We start from the raw sequence: 23,463 nt of genomic DNA, 5'->3' as shown, positions 1-23,463 counted from the left end.
TACCCAAGACAGATGGGTATTGGATATCATTCATCACGGTTACAAGTTTTATTTCCATACCTTGCCTCCTTTCAAAGGCATGCCAGACATTCCTCCTCAACAAAGAATAGAGGCTCACAAGCAAATTTCTCTGTTACTTCAAATAGGGGCCATACAGCCGGTTCCTATGCCAGAAAGGGGCCTGGGATTTTATTCTCGCCTGTTCCTTGTGCCAAAAAAGGGGAACACGTGGAGACCAATTTTGGATTTATCTATCCTCAACACTTATCTGGACATTCCCAAGTTCAAAATGTTGACGTTACAACAGCTTTTACCTCTGCTGGGCAAGGATCACTGGATGGTAACTTTGGATCTCAAGGAGGCTTACCTTCATGTTCCTATCAGACTAAGTTGCAGAAAGTATCTGCGTTTTCGGACTGGGACTTCTCACTATCAGTTCTCTGCATTGCCCTTTGGCTTATCTACTGCGCCCAGAGTATTTACGAAAGTTCTGGCTCCAGTGATAGCTTTCTTCAGGCTGAAAGGAATACAAATCTATCCTTATTTGGACGATTGCCTGATTCTGGCTCAAGAAAGGGACGAGCTTCTTCATTTGGAATATGTGATAGCAGTGCTAAGATGCCTGGGGTATTCTGTGAACGAAATAAAGTCCAGTCTAGTACCCTCTCAAGACATGTGCTTTCTGGGTGTGAGACTGAATACAGCATCCCAGATGGCCTTTCTAACCCCGGACAAACAAAAGAATCTTTCCCTTTACTTCCATCATCTATCTCTTCAGCCCGGGCTGACTGCAAGGACAGTCCTTCAAGCCTTAGGGTTCATGGCATCTTGTATTCTGGTGCTTCCCAATGCCAAACTGCATATGAGGAAGTTGCAATGGTATCTCAAAAATGTATGGACACAGCACTGCCAGGAACTGGACACTGTCATTCCAATAATACCTTGCATTCAAAAGGAATTTTTGTGGTGGGCTCAGGAATGTCACCTAAACAAGGGACTCTCTGTGACCCGGCCAGAGGCGAGTCAAATTTTAACGACAGATGCCTCGGACAAAGCTTGGGGAGCTCATCTAAACGGAAAGTGGATACAAGACAAGTGGCCTGTCAGACTACAACATCTACATATCAACTTGAAGGAGATGTTAGCAGTCCAGTTTGCATTAATAGCTTTCAAGGATTTACTTCTTCCAGGGCAGGTGTTGATTCTAACAGACAACACAACTGTCATGTGGTACATCAACAAGCAAGGGGGAACACATTCTTATCCTCTATGCAGGCAAGCAATGATTTTGTGGGAGACTGCTCTCAGTTTACAACTAAGTCTTCAGGCAAGGTTTCTGCCAGGAGCACAGAACTCCTTAGCAGATATGTTAAGCAGGCAAATCATGGATCCCCACGAGTAGAAACTGGATCTTCATGTATTTCAGAAATTGACAGTGTCCTGGGGAACTCCAGACATAGATCTGTTCGCTTCTCCACTAAACCACCAGCTGCCAAAGTTTTGCACAAAGAGGTTTCATCCCACAGCTTGGAAAGTGGATGCTCTTTCTTTCAGTTGGAAAAATCTTCATGTGTATGCCTTTCCACCTCTGCCTCTCCTCCCAAAGGTACTTCTGAAGGTCAGACAGGACAAGCCAAGGATGATTTTGATAGCTCCAGATTGGCCTCGACAGCACTGGTACCCATTACTGAGAAGTCTGGTACGGAAGCCTCCATGGCCTTTGCCTTTGATTCCACATCTGTTGTCCCAGGAGGACAGTCATTTGCTCAATGTCAAACTTCGCTCTCTTCACCTAACAGCCTGGCATATTCTGTTTTAAACCATAGAGGGTCTCAACTTCCACAACAAGTTTTGAATGTGATTTTGGAAGCTAGAAGGCCTAGTACAAGGAAAGTGTACGCAGATAAATGGAAGAGATTTTTGTTTTGGAGTGCAGCTAAGGATTTGGATGTTTCTGAGCCTGATTTAAGTGTGGCTCTTCAATATCTTACTGAGTTATTAGACAAAGGTTTGTCTTTCTCTTCTATTAAGATTCATGCTGCAGCAATTTCAGCTCATTACGATTGTGACCCACCATTGTTTTCTCATCCTTTGTTCAAGCAATTTCTTAGAGGGGCAAAGAATATAAGACCCCCACGAAGGGCTCCTACTCCTGCTTGGGATCTCAATTTTGTGTTGGAGAAACTCACTCTACAACCTTTTGAGCCTGCAGCTACTGCTGAGTTGAAATATTTGTCATGGAAGACTACTTTTTTGTTGGCCATTACCTCTGCAAGAAGGGTTTCTGAATTGCAGGCCCTTATGGCAGTTGAGCCTTGCGTACTAATCCTTCCTTTATGCCTAAAGTGGTTTCTAGTGTGGCTTTAAACCAAACTATTCATTTGCCTACTTTTTATGCAAATCCCCAAAATAAAGGGGAAAAGATTTTGCACACTTTAGATGTACACAGGCAGTTGCGATATTATTTGGACAGAACTAAAGGGTTCAGACAATCTCAGCAGTTATTAGTTTCTTTTGCTTTGTGCTCTCAGGGCAAGCCCGTGTCAAAACAAACTATTTCTAAGTGGATTGGATTTTGCATTGCTTTCTGTTATTCCCATCATGGCAAAGAGATTCCAGCTGGGATTAGGCCTCATTCCACTAGGGCTACTGCCACTTCAACAGCTTTTGAGGGGTGGCAACTAAGGATATTTTGGAGGCAGCCACTTGGAGTTCAGTGCATACCTTCTCTAGACATTACCACCTTCCATTATACTCTAAATCTAGGGCTGGTTTTGCCACTGCTGTGTTGCAGGGCATTTTGGCAGCTCCTGCTTCATTATAGTTTAGCCATCCTCCCTTACCTCTGCTTTGGGATTCTACCCAAGTGTTAGGACTGCAGCAATGTGAGATGAAGAACATAGTACAGTTTTGTACCTACCATAAATGTAGATGTTCAAGATCCACATTGCTGCAGTCCAATCCCTCCCTCCTTCCCCTCTGTAGTTTGAGGTGGTTGTGTGGGTTGGGTTATCCATCTGAGGTATTTTGTGTATATTGTATATATTGTATATATTGTACATATTTTTGGTGTTGGGCTGGTTGGTTGTTTAGCTGTTGTCTATGGGTTTTGACCTTTCTTTTTAGGGTCTTCTGACATCTGGGGCAAGAAAAGACTGAGGATATGACGTCGGTCATGCGCATTTGTACCCTGACGTTCTGATGTCAGTCAAATGCGCCTTGACCGACGTCAGCCTTATACTCTGATATTCGGGCTGACCGAGGGACAGCGGACTACCCAAGTGTTAGGACTGCAGCAATGTGGATCTTCGAACATCTACATTTATGGTAGGTACAAAACTGTACTTTCTTCATCATAGAAATTAAAGAAATATGTGTGAAAAATTCGTAGGGTGTAGAAGTAACTTTAGTAGAGGGAAGGTTAGTCAGGTTTACAACATGGACATAACCAGTGAGTTTTAAAGTATGTTTTTAGTCTTTGTTTAAAGAGAGGCAAAGAAGAAAGTGTTAGCTCATTTGGAAGGAGGTTCCAGTCTTTTCCCACTGTGTTAGAAAACAGGGAATCTCCAGCCAAGTTATTAGTTTTGGTTATACTAGCTAGAAGTTTGTTAGAGGAGCGCAGTGAGTTAATACAGTTGCTTGCTTGCTAGGATTTGTGAGGAGGGATGTAACTAGGACCTCGATGATGTTGAAAGTTGGGATGGACTGTTATTGTTGATGAGTCTCTATTAAATTAAGGCTATACTCCTTCCTTTTTTGTAGGGTCTGTCATTATGAAGAATGTTGTATCCTGGTGGGAGAATTCTTGTGCAAGATGTATGCGATTTAGCCAGGCTTCAGTTATTGCTACTATATCTGGAGAATGGTGACCTAGCTATGATTGGAATTCAGTAATTTTAAGAGGTTTTGTGCATTAATTGTTATGAAGAACAGATTTTTAGAGTTGAGTTTTTTGGCAGTTTGGGCCAGGATTGGGATGAATATCTCCACACTGAGATAAAGCCAGGAAATGATGCACCACTGTTTTTGTAGTTGAGTGCTTTTATCATAAGTATATGCTGAAAGTGAGTAAGTTTAGTTTGGTATTGGTGGGAGAAAGTTGGGGTTTGGCTAGATATAGGATGCTGCTTACTAACAGAGATGATGAGATGTTTGCTTTGAAAAGGTGTGGTGGGTGTTGCAGATGTCCAGTGAGGCTATAATTTGGGTGTGGGGGTGGTGAGTTGGGATAGTAGGAATAGTAGAATGGTAAGTGCAAGAGGTGAAGAATTTCAATTTGTGGCTCGTATTGCAATTTAGAAATGGAGTTGTTTGATTTTGGTTTAGCGTGTAGAGGAAAATTTTGTGTTAATGGTGTAGATGTGGTGGAAAAAAGAGGGGGTAGGGGAGCAGAGTGAGTCCAGAGTGAAGCGGAGGGAGAACTGAGCAGGTCGAACCTCGAGGCCACGGAGTCAGCGGCACAATCAACCCTGTGCAAACCAGCTCCATTTCCGTGTTGAGAAGGAGATGGAAAGCAGTGGTTATGTCTACTAGGCAGTAAATTAATAACCGTTTTAAAAGTAATGTATGTGGGGAAAGTGGTTTGAGCAAAGAGCTACAAAGGATTGCAATAATGGGGGATCTAAGGTTATGGCACCCAACTAGTGTGCACACACCTAGGTTAGCTTTAACTATGAAAATCAAAACCAATGGATAGTATAACATGCACTGCATTAATTAAGAACCTAGCAGAGAGCAGATAGGGCAAGTTCCCGCCAAGCCAATTGTATTCACGTGTCTGGATACCATCGCTCTGTATGCAGAGAGACTAGAGAGCAAGACAAAAAGTAGTTTAGGAGAGTTTGTCTTAAGTGGGTTAGACATGTAATTCTTTATAAAACACCAGCAGTTAGCAGCAATAAAACATTCTCATGACCTTGTTTGCAACATACATTTAAGATTACAATAAAGGCTACAACAGTGATTTGGTTAATGTTAACACACATGGGACCCTAAAATCTGCAGTAAGCATATTAGGCAACAGTTTGTTAAATAACTGTAAATGTAATGGTGGTCCACGGTAATACCAGTAATGCTGAACCGCATCACTACTCGGCAAGGTAAATTATAATTTAACTGCAGACTGACCATATCTCCGTATAGTGAAACAAAAGCAGTACAACAAACAGCAGTGGTAGCATAAATCATGTAGAGTTGATGCTTTTGGAGTCTGTAGCTGTCTAGTACATTGCACTACTAAGTTAAGATAACCACATTGTGTATTTACGTTGACCCAGTTGTTTACAAGATGGATGGGAATGAGCTTCATATGGATGGGGAGTCTGTTTAAAGTCCGACTTGGATGTTTGGGCAATAGGAAATTTACCCCAGGACTAGTAAATGGACAGAGGCAGCTCCTAAATGCTTTATCGCTTGTATGTATCCCCTCAAATTATCTGTGGTTTGATCCCAGTTATTTTCACGGGGGGGGGGGGTGTAATTTATCAACCTTGGGATGGACAAGGCCGATATTAAACTAATGGGAATTAATTCTAGCACCAAAAAAACTGCAAAGCTTAAAATGGCCTGCAAGTGCATTTATCATAGTACTTGCCTATGACTCAGAGTAAAGAAAATGTAGTTGAAAAGGAAGATCCCAGACTGAAGGCAAAACGCAGTAAGCATGTAAAGGTGATACAGTGGGAGTAGTGTGTAAGAACAGAACAGCCAACCAAGTGAAGTGATGTGCAAGGAGAGCTGACCAAGAAGTGGTCAGTTACTAAGAGGATTGATGCAGGGAGTATGCATGACAGTACAGGCATAAGTAGTAGAATAGAGAAGGGGTGTACAAAGTTTTGTTGGGTGGGTTGAGAGGCAGAAGATACACTTGTGAACTAGGGCAGCTGAGAAGAATAACATGAAACTCCATTTGGTGTTTGTAGTGAGAAGGGCAAGGAGTAACACTCCACATTTTTCTAGAGGGCTGTGCTGTCTTGCTTTAGAATAGTAATCGGTGATCATAGAAATGCAGGTTCTGTTAACGGATGAGGACCACCAAGTCTTCCTGTCTGGCCCATTTCCATGCATTTCTGTATAAACTGTAGCTCTACTGAAACAACTTGTAAGTTTCAAAAAGAGAAAAGCTTTCAATTGGCTGGAGCATCCTGGTAGAGGTATTTCAGTCTCTTGTCTCTAAGGGGGAGGGGCACTGAATAAAAGGTGGTAACTAAGGGGGGAGGGGCACTGAATAAAAGGTGGTAACTAAAGTGTGGTTTTTTTTTTTTTTTTTTGCTGTTTTTCGGTGCAAAACCTCTTTGCATTGGGGAGACAAAGTTTAGAGAAGTTTAGCAATATGAACATTTGAGTAGAGAAATTTACAGCATATGCAATGTTCTCTTGGTTCTGACCTGTTTTTTGTATATTTTAAAGGAGTGTGCCTACTTGTAAATGAAGAGATTTCCTGCAAGCTGTTTGATCTATTTCTGCAATAGCTTTTGGAAAAGTGTGTGTCTGTGTGTCTGTGTGTCTGTGTGTCTGTGTGTCTGTGTGTCTGTGTGTCTGTGTGTCTGTGTGTCTGTGTGTCTGTGTGTCTGTGTGTCTGTGTGTCTGTGTGTCTGTGTGTCTGTGTGTCTGTGTGTCTGTGTGTCTGTGTGTCTGTGTGTCTGTGTGTCTGTGTGTCTGTGTGTCAAAAGGACCATGCTGATAAAGCCTGTAGCAGTTTAAGCTTTTCGAAGCCACTTTATTAAAGCACAGTAGCTTCACTGTGGATTAATGTAAATGATTGCTTGAACTTCCCATTGGCTGTGGAAGCAGCAGCATGATGAGGAACTACCCATCTTATAGAAGATATTAAGCAGATTAGCCAGGTGCAACTGTCCCAACAGCTTTATCTAATACTAACCAACCCAAGGAGGACATGCAAACCTACCAAGACTTGGATTATACGTTTTAAACAGACCCCATCTGCTTGAGTTTGGTCGTGGGGGGGGGGGGGGGGGCTTAGCTCATCTGGATGTAAAAGATCCAACACCACATATGAATAGGAGCTTCCCAGTTCCCTGGTCCAGTTTCCCTTCGTATAAATACATTGGGTCTGTCCTGAAAAGAGGCAATTTAGCTTAGTGGAACTAAGCCAGTCAATAAAGGAAAATAAAGGGCCATCAGGCAGCAGTGCTAATAGTAATGTCCTATTACAGTGACTGAAATCCAGTGGGGAAGATTCAAGCCATATTGTCTAAAGGTGGCAACTTTTTCAGAAATTGTGAAATTGGATGTATGAAGTATGTGGAACTGTTTGTGGATGAATCTTTGTTTTACTAGAGAGCAAGTTTAAAACCAAACTTATTTTTGGGGAGAATAATTTACCACTGTTGTAAATATGTAGTATCCAGCTGTGGCTGTTTCTCCCTGATCCTCAGTCCTGATATTTCTGGAACCATTAAAACAAAAAAAAATGTACAGTTCTTAGGATAACCAACTTTAATAAGTGCTTTCGACCGGAAACCCAGCCTTCTTAAGTTCTGGAACCACTCTGGTCTTGTAAAGCCATTTGCACAGCTGCAGTAGGTTAAAGGTGGTTAAGTAGTGGGCCAGTTAATGTAACCAGTGACCGACCCTCAAGACAAGCCTATATGACTGCAATGGAATGATACAGTCCTGATTTCAGGAGTCTGACATCTCCATAACTGCTCCTTTCAATAAGGTCCAAGGCAGCCAGGAGAGGGCCTGATGCTGTCATTGCTGTGCATTATAGCAGGCAGTCCACAAAAACTTAACTTGCATCCACTCTGTGTAAATTAGAAGGACAGAAGAAATCATTTTGGTCAATGGTAGCATAAGTTTTCACAACATAATTTTAGAAATGGCACAAATGGATTCTTAACTGCATTTCTACTCGTACACACAAAATGAGAAATGTGCTTGCTCAAAGCACGGAGTGCTGGGGGCATGAGGGAAGTTGATGCAAATAGTGGTGATACTGTAGTACTATTCAGATGCACACTTGTCACTCTGCAGCTACGAATATGTGAATGTGTTTTTGTTCCACAGCAGTTGTACTATTCGGATGCAGACTGGTCACCCTGCAGGCACGAATATGTGAATGATTTTGTTCCACAGCAGTTGTATATCGGCTATATCCTGAAGCCCTCTTCAATCAACTCTGCCTTTCCTTGACAGTTGTCTTATTTTACTTCTTCACAAGTAGCTTTGTGCAAGCAGTTGTGGAAGAAGATTAGGGTGTCTTGGTACAGTACCATCCTGATAGCTGCAGATGGGCTTTTTGGAACTTCCTGCTCATGATTTAGTACGCAGTGCACATGATATATGCAGATGGCTTTAGGCTACTGCATCATTTATTACCACTTGTACGGCTAGTCTTTGCCCCTTGATAAGGCCAAGCAGCATTTTTTTACCTGCCCCCACCCATCTCCCTAGCCAGCTCTCTGGGGATAAAGTTCTTTGACTTGAACATGAGTCATCTAGGTAATGGTCAGGGCTGCATTTCTCTACACCATGCTGGTAATGGTTGTAGTAATTGAGGGATATCTGTTTAGCAAAATCAGTAGAATTTAGTTCACTAACTAGTCCTTTGCAGGCTGCAATGGCATCCTTGAAAAGGGGAACATCACCCCTCTTTCCTTTGCCATACCCCAAGAGAAGAACATCTGTTGTATTGGTGACCGCTAAAGTGCATTTGGTTTTTAGGTTGGGGGGGATTCAGTCTTGTACTTTTAACTTGTCTGTCTGTCTTAATGTTGTTGTTGTGTCTTTCGGCTTTTCCCGGTTAGGGGTCGCCACAGCGGAACTCTGGTCCGCTAATGATTGGTAGTTGATTTTTACGTGCCGAGTTACAACCTTCAACGAAGGTACACCCATTCACGCATGTCTCCACGCAGAAGATACTCTAGCTGAGAATCAAACTGGACAGAGTCTTACTGTGAGGTGACAACACTACCGCAGCACCACCACTGCGGGTTGTCTGTCTTCTTAATTTGTAGAATTCAGGGGTATATTCTAGATTTCTTTCTTGGAACAGTTAGATGTAATTGGCACATCTTGAAAGCCCATGGAGATTTTAATCTAGCGGTCTGCTTTAATGAGGTCTTTTGTAATCCTAAAGACTGGAAGTCCTGAGGGAATTTTTAATTGGGTTTTAACTGGGCAAGCCAACCCCTTTCTCATCTGTGTCGTGGGGGCATAGCAGAATGGAAGCAGATTTTCATCCTTGAGTTGAAGGGTAGCATTTATAATTTAACTACTGCAATAATGCACAGTACCAGGATCAAAAATGCCATTTGGAATTCGGATCAAATTTGGCCTAGTTCCTGTAGATAGTGCCCAGTACCTATGGAAGAGAGTTGCTTATCTTGGTTGGTAACTGTTGTCATTTGACACTTGGCCATTTGCTTTCTGCAAAACAGAGTACTAGTTAATGCATTTCCGTCTCCATTCATTTAACATTTACATTTCTAATGTAATGATGTGCAGTACAAGTTTACATGGGAGTATGCCCCACTGAATGGATGCAAGGCAAAAAAAAAAAGCATCCTGCACAATTTGTAATGCAATTTCTTACCATCCTTTTCCTACAAAGGACTCCATCAGACAGGCTGTTTCCCATATGTCTTTTACATTCCCTTATATCTGCAGCTCTGTTTTACTTTTACACTGTTCTCACAAAGTCATTCTAAATTCAGCCTGCAGAGTCTATCAAATGGCAAAGGACTAAGGGAGGGTGTTCACTTCAACAGGTAGGTTTTTATAGTTGATTCTTTATAAGGAACTGTTCCTGGCAGATCAGTAGGATGTTTCTCTTCCTTTTTTTTTTTTTTTTTTTTTTTTTGCATGGACTTTAACTGCTTGTGTTCGTAATGTTGCATGTGTGTTAGAGGTTTTGAGTGCAATGGTTCTGTGGTAACTTGGCTGTCCATGAGTGTTGCACTTCATAGGATTAAATATGACCGATAATTTACAGTATCTCCTTTTTCCTTTTAGGAATGGATTTGTCTGCCAATCAGGATGAGGAGAGTGACCAAGAAACATTCCAGTTGGAGATAAACAGGGATACCAAGAAGTGTGCCTTCCGGACTTGCAATGGGAAGTACTGGACTCTGTCCGCCAATGGAGGCATTCAGTCTTCTGCATCCACTCTGTAAGTATGATAGAGCATAGTTTTGGGAGCTGATGAGTAGCCAGAGTTGGCATGCACTACACTACACACACAAAGGGCAGATCATAAGATGGCATGAAAGGGGGAGCAGTGGTGGATATTAGTAGATGAACTTGCTCTGTTGTGTTCATATGAAATAACTGTTTAGTCCATTGGCACTAGTGTGGCAGGAGTCTAAATTCTGCTCTCTTTAGTCAGGTGTTGGCCATGCCGGGGGATTGGTGGGGGGGTGAGATTCTCCAGTAGAACCCTGCAATTGTTATGGGTGAGGCTTCCCAATGGAGAAGAGATTTCCCCTCCCCATGTACACCTCAGTCTTCCACCCATGATGATGGGATGCTATGGAATTCTGATGTGTTTGGATGACCTGGGATGTTGGCGTTATTGAATGTCTTTCAGGGTATAAACAAGAATTCCATTCCCAATCTGAAATGCTGTATATGATCAACTTGTGTCTATCCTCCAACCTCCACCTTTTTTTTTTTTTGCAAACTTTATTCCAGCAGTGGTTGCTTTGGAATGCACCCCCCCCCCCAACCATTGTATTGTGCTGATGCACCATAAACCAGGAAGCTTGTATGGTATTCGTAGTGTTCATGTTTGCATGACCTGTATCTGACTGTAGCTGTCCTCCTAGGTAGAGTGACAGCAGAAAAAGTAGTATGAAACTAAAAAGACGTGTGACTTGCATCTTAAGCAGTGATGAAAATGAGAAGTTCCATCTTTGAATGGAGGGGAATTATTCAAAATAGGGAAAGTAAATTTTGATGACCTGGGGGGGGGGGGCAAAGGGTCCTGTCCAGTATGAAAAATAGTAGCTGATCATTAACATTGTGAAACATGGTACTTGGCCATCTCTGTGGGTAAGGGTATTGTGTTCTAGGAAAGATGCTGGTAAACGACTGTCATTAATTCCCTAATTCAGCTGTTCAGATACAGATGCACAGTTTTTTTAATTTTTTTTTTTTTTTTTTTTTTTTTTTTTTTTTTTAAGGAATGCCAGCTGTTATTTTGATATAGAGTGGCTTGGCAAAAGAATCACCCTTAAAGCTGCTAATGGAAAATATGTTACAGCAAAGAAAAATGGACAGCTGGCTGCTGCAATTGAAACTCCTGGTAAGGTTTAATTTATCAGTAGTTGCTAATGCATGCTTGTTCCAGTATTTCACATAGAAATTGTAATGTATTAACTGCTCTGTTATTGACTTTTGGTTGAATGAGGCACTTAACTGGGAAGGTGTTTGGAAATGCTTGGGTGCACTAAATAGTACCATGGTGTTCACCTCCCAATGTACTGCAGGGTGTTGTGCTGCAACACTAGTGCATGCTAGTCAGTGTTACTCGAACTAAAGAACAGCATCGTCAATGACTGCAAATTCACCCCTTATTTAGCACCCATGTTCCCTGCATAACTGATGTCAAAAGGCTTGCTTGCTGCTGCTAAAAGCACAATGACTCTACTAGTAAATGGTCATTTTTGCATAATGGTTGACAGTTTGAACTTGCAGAATGTGACTGAGCATCAGGGAGGGATGGACATGACTATCCTGGGGGGGGGGGGGTCATCCTGGGGGGGGGGGGTCATCTCTGCACTCCTTGAGGGGAAGTGTCCCATTAAGAGGGCAATGAAACTCTGTTTTCTAAACTGAGAGGGGGAAGGGGAAAGAGATTCAAGGGGCTGGATCATAATGCAGAAACAATCCTCCTCGCAGAAGCAGTTGGTGAGAGAGAAACCCTGGGATGCCCTTTATTCCTACACCAGTCCCAGTCCATATTCTGTGCTGGTTTACAGGCTTAAAATGTAGCAGACTTGTTGATAGATGGGAGCACTGGGGAAGAGAAAGTATGAAGCAGGAGAGGGATCTGCATTGATCCTGTAGCTAGAAAATGTAGCAAGTTAAAACTGTACCAAGTGCGACTCAAACTTGACATTCCTGATTCAGATGTAACTATCATAGGTTTAATTACAGATGCCATTTGTTGTAAAATTCCATTAATATGCCACTGAACTGCATTAAAGTGTGAAGAAGCAGTGAAATGATCAAATCAGAGATGCAAGGTTTTGAGATTAAATCGAGGGAGAAGTGTAAACTTATTCATGGGCAAATCTAGTTCTTGACCAAGGGGGCACTTTGACCTGCTGCAGCAGTATTATTTAAGACTATTTTTTTGAATTTGTGGTGGTGCTGTAATGCAGCAGTGTGAGACTGCAGTTGGGTGTTGAAATAAGGAAATGTCAGTGCTGTTAAGTTTTCATGCTGCTGTGGTTGGTGGCTTCTCCCTGTGCTATTGATTGCTGATACTCCAGAGACTTTAATGGAGCATTTATTGTAGAACAGATATATAGGCTCACTCCTAGGTCATAAATTTAGAACACATTTAACCACAGGACTGAACTACACAATCACACCCCACATTGCTACTGTAAATTTGTCAAAGATCATGCCAACTTAGGGTTGGGGCCTTGACCCTTACTTCCACAGTTCAGTGTTCCAAGTACTGGTTGAAATGGCATTTGAATTGGCCATAGACTATGAACAATGGACCACTTAGGACTGTGTTACTGCCTAAAGTAGAAAGTGGCTGCTTCCAGCAGCTAGGAAATGTTAGCTTGTATCAAGTCTGTTTTGTAGGGCTGATGTGTATACCTCCTGACATGAGGTATGTTCTTCACTTGGAACCATAACCTCTCAACCTTGGTGAAAAAAATCTGGACACAGCCTGAAATAATGGGGCACAAAAGACCATAAATAGGGGCATTGGAAATGTATGTTATTTCGTGGCTTCAGCCCTTGGTGATTTGCCAGAAAACTACAAATTTTATGAAGAACAAAGCAAAAATGAGGCAGAAATATTGACTCTGTGGGATACTTGAGAGGTATGCTTAGAAACCTATACCTTCAGTGAGTGTGTGCTTCCGTGATTTACAGTGTACCTTCCTTAGTCCTTCAGTGCAGAAGTACTTGCAGTGTCAGGCGTTTTGCTTGCAGCCCATAACTGTATGATTCTGCTTTGTACGAGTGTCGCTGTGGTTGTGTGCTCTCTAGGCATGTCTATTAACAGTCCTAGATGTCCCTTTAGACCACCTCCTCTATTGGCAAATAGAGGTGTTCAGTTGGTCACATGTATGACCATACTCTGTAGCCAGTTAGTCTGGTGAAATCTGTTACTCAGCTGAACACATTTTGGTCACCTACTGCATTTGGTTGGTTTGATGTTGAATATGCATATGTGGGTTCTGCAGTAGAAGCATCCCTTGAGTGGTAACAGTAGTCATGCTTGTGGTGTTTGATGCTACTTTTGGTCTTGGGTTTAGTGAACTTCAAACATAAGGGTGAGTGTTCTTCCTCCCTGATGTGCACTTTAGGAATGGGGCGCCTGCACAGGGCACAGTGAGGTGCCTGCACAGGTCCAGTCGCTGCACAGGGCACAGTGAGCTTGTAAGAAGTGGAGGACGAACTGTATGTAGTTCCCACAGACCAGAGACTGATTCTTCTCTACAGATTTAGTCTCTTTGCTTAAACATTAAATCTGTCTGCAGCTGTGCCCAGTCCTTGGTGTGACTCACCCCATCAGTACTAGAGGTGAGAGACTGTTCATGCATACAGTAGGGTTTTTGCTTAAGCCCAACTGCTGCTTGGCAGTTTGACAGTTGTGCCTTGCAGTACTGGTGACTTGTATGCACAGTCTTCAGTTAATAACTTAAGCACATAGCTGGCTCCATGGCTCAGAGGTTAAGCACAAACTGCAACAGAGATGGTGTGGAACTGATTTAACTTCACAGGCACTAGGGGAACCAGCCAGAGAGTATGCAAAGGGGCAGTCATGCTCAGGAAAGCAGTTCAGCCTTTCTATAGATAAAAGATGCAGGAGCTGCTGTTGCCTTGCATATTTCAGCCCCTTCCAGATTGGAAGAACTGATGTACCCTTCTCAGGTGAGAAGGAAATGGGTACTGTGCATTAGTGCTCCTGTTTTATGGGAAGATCTCTTCACCTGTGTGTTAAAGGACAGACATCAGAAGGCGTCACACTTGCACTGGCTGCTTGGTAGAATTGGTTCAATGCTTTAGTTTGTGAAAGTGGAGGGTGTGCATGCCAAACTCCCACATTCTTGCAGATATATGCACAATTGCAAGATTGCCACGGTGTAGGAAGCCTTTTTCCAATATCAAGCCAACCTTTACTTGAACCCTCCACTTCCACAACAATGCAATACCCACACCTCATTTTCTGGGCATTAGCTGCTAGGCTGTAATCTCTGCGCTGATCCAGAATTGCTTGGTCACCTCTTGCAGCACTTTAATCTAATTCTGCATCTCTGAATGTTGAGGCATGAGGAGATTTATTATGCCTTTTTGTGACAGTCTGGTAATGTATTTTCTGATGGCTGTCAAGCTTGGCAGAATTCCAACATTTCAAAGTCTTGTATAAAATTATTTTTTTTATATTGTCCTTTTGCGGTGGGAATGCATACACAAGTTCTTGTTTTGAGTAAGCTTGGTTACTTTTTGAGACTTGGCTGTATCTGTCCTTTCACCTGCTGTCTCTGTCCTTGAATAAGCTTTTTCTGTTGCCCCATATGTTGGAGACCGTCTTTTGTTCTAGGTCTTTGGGGCTTGCGTCTGTGGGGAACAGACGCATGTTTTTCTATACCATTGAGAAAAAGATCCTTCGCAAAAGGTGCTTCCAGATAATTGGCACTTGTAAAATACATTTTCTACCAGAGACTTACTGCTGTGTTCAGTTTTAGATGGCTTTCTTTTAATCTGTGTCCAAGTGGTACAGTCCATTTTCATCGGTACCTTTTGGATAGAAAGCAAATGGAACACAGTTTAACATGAAATGCCCATATCGGGTACATATGCAGATAAACTAAAATATGCAAATCTAGGAAAGCGTGCAGTTTAGTAAGCTGACAGACTTCACACACACATACATACATATATATTTGCTAGCAAACAAACCAACAATATCTGGACTGCTGTAAATGCAACTAAGTGTTTTTTTATATTCTTACTAATGGGAGTCTGAGTTGTATAGCCAGCTGATTTAAGTTGGCTGTAAGTTTTGGTAAAACTTGGTTGAATTTCCATGGTGTGGTTAAATGTTAAATGATGCAGTGCGTGTTGTAAGATGGCCCTTGGACTGTAACATTATCGAGCTGGTCTTTGTGGTTGACATTCCATGTGTCTACATACATATTTGTGGATCTAGGGGGATATGTATTAGACCTCCATGATGGAGCCCTTGTCAAGGCAGGTGTCGGGTTTGCCAAACATTTGTGTAAGTTTGTAAAAGTGGCAAGCAACCAGTCGACAAAAAACAGCAATACACAGCCAACCTAAAGATGAAAAACTTCCAACAGCACAAAAATCGAATCCCAGGTAAAATGGATAAAGGAATTTAATGTAAAACAATCCACGAAATCCAACTGACAAGATCAGTACAAAACATACAAGAGAACAGGGTTAAGCGCTTTCATCTGGAAATCAGACTTCATCAGAACCCCGAATAAAATAACTCTGCCCATTATATACACAAATTCATAATTCTGGCACCAAAACTCTTAAAGGGAACTTTTCCAAAATCTAATACATTTGCCTCTACACAAACAAATCTAAAATAAATTGACCAATTGGTAAACAAATACATACTGAGATACATTTAATATAAAAACAAATATATGCATAAATTCATTCCTAAATGTATTGATATTAAATGAAAAATGAAAATACTTCATTGTTTACTCACAAAATCAAACAAATTACATATAAATATATTAATTTACATATATGTATATATTGATTTTAAATAATGAACCTTAAATATTATTAATATATTACCAATAAATATGATCTTAAATATTAATAAATATAACAAAAATTAATAAAAATCAAATTAATAAAAATCATCAAACTTGTAGAAATGGTTTAATACTATTAGGGTAACCCCTATCGGCATACCTTTAAGAACATTTTTAAAGGGCAATGCATTAGAGTTGCCCGTATGTCATCCAATAAGGTTACTATGTTAAAGGAACTCTATTTCATCAAATCCCTGTTTTTGGATAGGGGTTACCCTAATAGCATGTTAAATTATGTTATTTCATATGTTAAATGTGAATGGGGTAAACATTCCTATTTTATGAAAAGGTGACCTTCTTAGGAAAGACCTAGGGACCCTATCAAATCATGGGTCTAGAGTGTGTGTTTTGACTTTTTCCCCTTATGTACAATACATAAAAAATATTATTTTTGAGTGTTGGAGGTTGTTTAAAGTCAACCACGACTGTGTTAACACTCTTGGTAATCAACCCAATTTTGTGTACAGGACTGGCCCAAATATTAAGGACCTACTTGAGTTAAGGAAAAAACCCAGGTTCACATTTGATATGACGAAGAAATGTGGACATTGTGGGCAATGTTCATCCATTTTTGAAACTATTGGGGTTAGGTTGGGAGACCTTAAGGTTTATGTTAAGAGTAAAGGTGGCAATTGTCAGACTTTTCGTGTGGTATATTGCTGTTGTTCTAAATGCTTTGTCTTTTATATTGGTAAGACAGAGAGGTCTTTCAGAAAGCGCATTTATGAACATTTGTATAAAATTAGAATTGGTGATCAAAAGAATGCTTTAGCTAGGCACACTTTTCTTTATGACAATACCCACACTTTTAAGTTTATTATAATTGATAGGGTCAAAATTTCCCCTAGTGGTGGGAACTGGAAAGCCAATTTGGCCAAAAGGGAAGCTATTTGGCAGATTATAACTAATGCCACTTGTTTCTCAGGTATTAATGATTTTATTAGTATTAAACCGTTTCTACAAGTTTGATTTTTATTAATTTGATTTTTATTATATTTTGTTTATTAATAATATTTAAGATCATATTTATTGGTAATATATTTATTAACATATTTATTGATGATTTTTACCAATAATATTTAAGGTTCATTATTAAAAATTAAAATCAATATATACATATATGTAAATTAATATATTTATATGTAATTCGTTTGATTTTGTGAGTAAACAATGAAGTATTTTCATTTTTCATTTAATATCAATACATTTAGGAATGAATTTATGCATATATTTGTTTTTATATTAAGTGCATCTCAGTATGTATTTGTTTACCAATTGGTCAATTTATTATTTTAGATTTATTTGTGTAGAGGCAAATGTGTTAGATTTTGGAAAAGTTCCCTTTAAGAGTTTTGGTGCAAAAATTATGAATTTGTGTATATAATGGGCAGAGTTATTTTATGCGGGGTTCTGATGGTCTGATTTCCAGATGAAAGCACTTAACCCTGTTCTCTTGTATGTTTTGTACTGATCTTGTCAGTTGGATTTCGTGGATTGTTTTACATTAAATTCCTTTATCCATTTTACCTGGGATTCGATTTTTGTGCTGTTGGAAGTTTTTCATCTTTGGGTTGGCTGTGTATTGCTGTTTGTGTAAGTTTAGTAGTCTTTGGACAAAGTTAAGCTCCTTATAGAATAAGTAATACATTAATTCAAGCCAGTTTAGGCTACAAAGTAAAAGACAAAAAAAAAATTCTGTGGTGACCTGTAGCGACCCTGGAAATCTAGGTCTGTGCTTTAATAGTGATTGTAGCAGGCTGAGTAAGTGTAAAGGAAGCCTGTTGCTGCAGTGGTTTACCTTGCACTGGGAGAAATGATTCAACCATATACAGACCACCTGCTTTTTTTGTTGGTAGTTGAAAAAATATAACCAGCTCAGGTTTGATGTCCAAGTAAATTAATTCTTAGTAATTTAGTAGAGTATTTTGCTGGATTCTTGAACCACTGAAAAGGGGTGTGTGTAGCTGGAAGTAGAGTTTGAGAATGTTATTGCACGATTTCCTGCAAAGAACATGGCCTTTAACTTTGTTGTTGATATAGTCCTACAGCTGAAATCCTCCTAGCTTAGTTTGCTAGTAATAAAATAGAATCACCATGGAGAACAGCCATAGCTATACATGTCATGAGTTTGGCAGCTTTTCACAGTGAGTTGCATTTGTCATAGATTGTGAAGAAGTTGTAGCCTAGCCTTAGATTTGTATCACTGGATGTGGGGAAATAATTTAATTATTCTACCTTACTTCTGGTATCATTTTCTAAATAACAGTTGATGACACTGAGTGACAAAATGTAGCAAGGCTAGTACTTGTGATCAACCATATTAAAAGTCAAAACAGAATGCATGTGAACTGTATTGCTTGTTAATTGAACACCCATAAAACTGGAAATTACATCAAGTTCATGTTCTTCTCTGAAACGAGTCTCTACTTGAAGTAGAGCTGTTCTAGGCCCAGTGATGTAGGGACAGGTGCATGGGGTACTTGGGAAGTAGAGCTGTCGTTCTAGGCCCAGTGATGTAGGGACAGGTGCATGCGGTTGTAAAAGTTATGTCCCTGTGAAACTCCCAATGAAACTGCCATGTTCCATTTAACTTATCCTGTTTGGTAGTTGAGCATAGTAGTATTAGGTTTGCCTTAATTTTTTTTTTTTTTACCAAAACTGATACTATATAGTCCATTTCCATAACCCAGAACAAATCCTTATTTGTAATGTATGTATAAAGCAGCCACAAATGTATAAGGAGTTTGTGTGGAACTGGGTGAAATTATCACTTGAAAGTCTGAAATAAAAGGGTTTGCACTTGAAGATTAACATTATTGCAGCTGTACTGGAGTGGTAAGTGATAAAATGTAGTTTCTAGCTTATTAGAATTGCAGTCTAATTTTTCTCTTGTCCATTTTCAAGGTGAAACTGAGCAATTCCTGATGAAACTGATCAACAGGCCTATAATTGTTCTAAGAGGAGAGCATGGCTTTATTGGGTGCAGGAAGGTAACGGGCACTCTGGATTCTAACCGCTCCTCCTACGATGTTTTTGGACTGGAATTCAATGACGGAGCTTATAACCTGAAAGGTACGTGCAAAAGAATGGAGCATTCTGACTGAGTAGTTAAAATGTTAATACTTTGTGGCGAGGTTTCTTAGTGTCACATTGGTGACCTTGAAAGAAAAGTAAGCTATTATCACAAACTTTGTTGCCGTTGCATCGTGGAGAAATTTGCAATTCTCCATGCTTTTCTGTATAGGTTTGCTTGAAGGCAAAGTTACACTCTTTGCCATCATAAGCCAGTGTGTTTCATAGATGTGTAGGTTGTGATTTGCATACGTGTTCTGTTGATGTATTAGTTTCAACATTAAGTATTATGTGGCTCTGCCCCATCAGAAATGCCCCCGAGGAAGCCCTGCACTATAGAGAATAAGGACAGTTGTTAGGTTTATTCAAGTACCTCCATATTGTCGTCCACATTATTCTTTCATCTTTTTCATCTTTTTGATTTGTAATAGGAAAGCTACCAGGAGCTGCATTGCATACAGCAACAGTTTTATTAGAGATGTGGGACAGTGATTTATATTTCAAGGCTGTACATACCTTAACCTGTACTGAAGAGTTTTCCTGACCCACCACTGTGATAACCAAGCATCTAAGGTTAAATTTCACTTGGTCTGTTTTCAGTGTTGGATGCATAAGGTATTTACCCCCACATTCAAAAATAATAGAATGCATGGCAAAGTTTACAAGTCAGATGCAGTACAATATGCCGAATGGGTTATTTTGCGCACGCTCGCTCACTCTAAATATTTATTTTCCAGAGCTCCAAATGGTGGATTTTAATGTCTGTTTTTTAACTGACGTGTGTGTTTTTTGTGTTTATACTTGTATTTTTGTTTCTTGGGTTAAGCGTAGTGTTTTTGGGACATTACATGGCTAAATTATATTTTTGGGAGGGGTGTTTTATTGTGCTTAGTCTGTGGAGGAGGTAGATCTAGCTTTGTTTACTGTAATATGATGTCAACCTGTAATTTTGTTTATGCCTACACTTTATCTTAACCTCCATAGCCCAATTAAAACTGTTTGTAGTTGACTATCCTCGGAATTTAAGTTGCAGGACATAAACTGGAGAATCCAATACAGTGGGTATAAACTTGAGTATAGAGGAAGGAAATTTTTCAGAAACTTTCAGATATGGAAAGGAGATATTAGTGGTTGTATGAAAAAACAAATGGCAAGAAAGCTCTCCTAGATAAAGTATTAGTTCTTCTCTCCCTTGATTAAAACAAGACCCTAATATACTAGGAAGACAACAAAATGGATATGATTGTACATGCAGAGACTAATCGTTCCCCTAAAATGTTTCAGTTTTGCAAATTTTGAACCAGGTTGCATTCAATGACACAGTTGCATCTTTAAGGAAGGCACATTACTTCAGTACGTGGTTAAAAATAATTGTCTGGCAACATTGCTAACACCAACTCGAGCAGATGGACCTTTGTCATCTCATCCAAAGGATGACGCATTCAAGAGTGCAGCAATTTAATTTTGCATCATATAAATGAAGCCTCTTTCAAAGCATTTTCCAAAGTGGATGTACTGCTATTTCAAAGGAAGATCTGTACAAACTCCAGTTTAAAAGTAACATGGCTTGGCGCGTGGAGCAATAGTCCGTGATTTAGCAAAAGCATTCGAATTACTACTTGATAGTCAGTGTTCCACATATATTTGCTATAGCTCTCTTGTCACTGCATAATGAGATGACATACAATCAGTAGATGTCCTTCTGTTTTAACTGTTGCAATATTCATTACATTAGGGATCCCCTGCTAGGGGAGGCCTGATGTCCATCCATTATATCAAAGCCTTTAGATTGCTTTAAGGTATGGTATGCCTTACATTTGTGCATAGGGCATAAAGATGAAGTGTTATAATGCAGCAGATTTTGCACCAGTGATGAGGTATTCTTGGCTTTGGCTTCAGCCTTTGCATGATGATGATATTGAGGCCAAGTTAACAGATGCCACTCTTGATGATAAACACTTGTTTGGTGAAGCTGCTGTGTTCTTAAGTCCCTTCAGGATAAGGGCAAGGCTTTAAAGCAACTTAAACATGTAACATGTTTCTCCTGTGCTTTAAATTTCAGAGAAACTACCCTAATAAGCCAGCCTTTTTTTCGCAGGCAGTCTCACATGCCTAAAGGGTAAAGGGTGGCAAGTGGGCTCCTGCTGCTAAGGCTGATCAGACTTCAGTGCTTTTATCTCCTTTTTCCAGATAATCCAGTCCCTGCCTCTTTCTCTTTGCCTGCCAACTGTCTCTTCCTGTTTGGCTACAGATTACTTGGGATTCCTGGGTTCTGTCAATTATTTGCCAGGGGTATCTCATGGTTTGGAAGCCCCCCCTTTATGGGTGTTCCTCAGCCCCCTCAGGGACAACTCTCCTTTCCAGAAATGCTTTGAGACCTTTTGACTCTGGGTACTATTCAAGAGGTGCTTGTGCCTCCAAGGGGAGGGCGGTTTTACTCCAGGATGTTTAGTACCCAGGAAAGAGAGGGTACTTGGAGACCAATTCTAGACCGGTCATCTAAATGTTTTTTTTCTGAAGGTCCCTTCCTTTTGAATGTTGTCCCTTCAGGCTTTGTTTCCTCTTGTACTTCCTCAGGCTGATAAGGTGTGTCTGGATCTCAAGGATGATTATCTCCATATCCCTTCCGTCACCTTTTCAGGATGTGTTTGTGTCTTTTGCTTCCTAACATTTTCACTTCTCTGCTTTGTCATTTGGCCTTTGCTGCCCCAGGGGTATTCATCAAATGCTTTGCTCCAGTGTTTGCTTTTTGCAGAATTCAGACGATCGAATTATTTCCTTACTTGGATGACCTATTTCAGGCATCCTCTCCAGAAATCCTATTGCAAAATCTTCATTTTGCCATTTCCCTTCTGCAAAGTCTGGGATTCACAATACATTTCAAAAAGCCTTTTCTAACTCTTAGGACCATGTATTTCTGGGGGTGAAAGATTGATGCTGTGCCTTTTCTGGCATCCCTGCCTCCTCCCAAGCCCTTGACACTCATTTCCTTCAGACTCATGCTCTGGCCTCTATTACAGCCAGGGAGTTTTGAGGGCTTGTGGGATTCATGGCATCCATCAACCCTATATTCCCATTGGCCAAACTCCACATGGAGAGTTCTAGTGGTTTCTGAAGTCAATTTGGCTTCAGCATGTGCATCCCTAGAATTTATAGTTTCTCTTCTACCTTGTCTCAAGAAGGAACTTCACTGGTGGATCCAGCAGTTGTGTCTAAATCCAGGGCTTCCTTTTCCATCCTCCTCTTCCCTCTCAGGAGCTGCCCACAGAAGCTTCAGATGTGGTATGGGGAGCAGCTTTTGGCTACCGAAAGGTCCAGAGGGTGTGGCTGCCTCTTCAACAAAGAGCTCATCGTTGTCATAGAGATGAGGGCTCTCGTTTGCTGGCTCTTTAGGCTTTTCATCCTCTCTCCTCCCCGGGACCTCTCAAGGTAGTTACAAGACAATAACACAATAATGCAACATGTAAAAGGGGGGGGGGCGATCTGATCTTTGCCAGTTGGCACTCAGTGTGGGATCTTGCTGTCTAGTATCTAGTAGCTCTTCAGTTTACAATCCCTCAAGTCACACTGAGCAGGTCCTTAACTCAATCCCATGTATGGATGCTTCACAGGGATGCATTTCTTGACATTGCCTACTAGTGGTGGTACTCCTCAAATAGATCTATTTGCCTCCCCTCTGAAGAGCCAACTTGCTCTATTTTGTGCCAGAGTCCCAGGTCCTCTATTTTGGAAGGTGGATGCCCTACCTTTCTTGGACGGGGATGTTTCTTTATGCTTTCCCTCCCTCCCCTTCCCCTCACTCCATGTTCAGAATTTAGCCAAGGGCAGTCCTCACAAGTTATCTCACGAGGTGGACCTACTCGCACAAGATAAGGGATTCCTCATCTGTCCCCACCTGTCCACTGTTCAGCTGACACTGGGTGATGGTATTGATTCCACATTGACGCCTTTTTTGTGAGGATGTGCTTAGGGTCCTGCAGGAAGCCAGGAAACTCAATACAGGAAAATTCCATTTAGCCAAATGGAAGATATTCTTTGGTTTTCTTACCTGTGTGAATTGCTCCGTGCTGGGTTGGCTTATTCTTTTAAGGCCCACTTATCAGATATTTCTGTTTTTCTGCCTTTTATCTCCTCCTTAGCCTCTAGATTTGAGGCCAACGTCCTAAAAAAATTGTCCTTCATATTAGGCCCTCCAGGAAGCCTGTTCCTCCTCCCCGAGATCTTTGGAAAAACTGACTCTAGCTCCTTTTGGAGTCTGCTGCTTCAGCTTCCTTGCAACATTGCTCTTGGAAGACTTATTTTGTTAGCCCTTATTTGTACCAGACGGATGTCTGAGCTTCAGGCCCTTATGGCTTGTCCTCTTCTTTTTGGTGCTTCA

The 23,463-nt window shown here is 40.8% G+C and overlaps 1 protein-coding gene across 1 annotated transcript in view; it reads left to right on the top strand.

The window, feature by feature from the left end:
* The window catches only part of FSCN1 (fascin actin-bundling protein 1), a 102,251-nt gene that overhangs the window by 60,340 nt on the left and 18,448 nt on the right, over positions 1 to 23,463 (top strand). The window contains exons 2-4 of the mRNA XM_044089427.1: positions 9,976 to 10,132; positions 11,145 to 11,266; positions 18,918 to 19,085. Of these exons, the coding sequence (XP_043945362.1) occupies positions 9,976 to 10,132; positions 11,145 to 11,266; positions 18,918 to 19,085 (447 nt within the window). The remainder of the gene's footprint in view (positions 1 to 9,975; positions 10,133 to 11,144; positions 11,267 to 18,917; positions 19,086 to 23,463) is intronic.

The sequence above is a fragment of the Protopterus annectens genome, chromosome 12.part0, assembly GCF_019279795.1.
Source record: "Protopterus annectens isolate FY-2018-M chromosome 12.part0, PAN1.0, whole genome shotgun sequence".
Classification (NCBI taxonomy): domain Eukaryota; kingdom Metazoa; phylum Chordata; order Ceratodontiformes; family Protopteridae; genus Protopterus; species Protopterus annectens.
The sequence above is the reverse complement of the archived record's forward strand: the minus strand, read 5'-3'. Positions and strand labels throughout refer to the sequence as shown.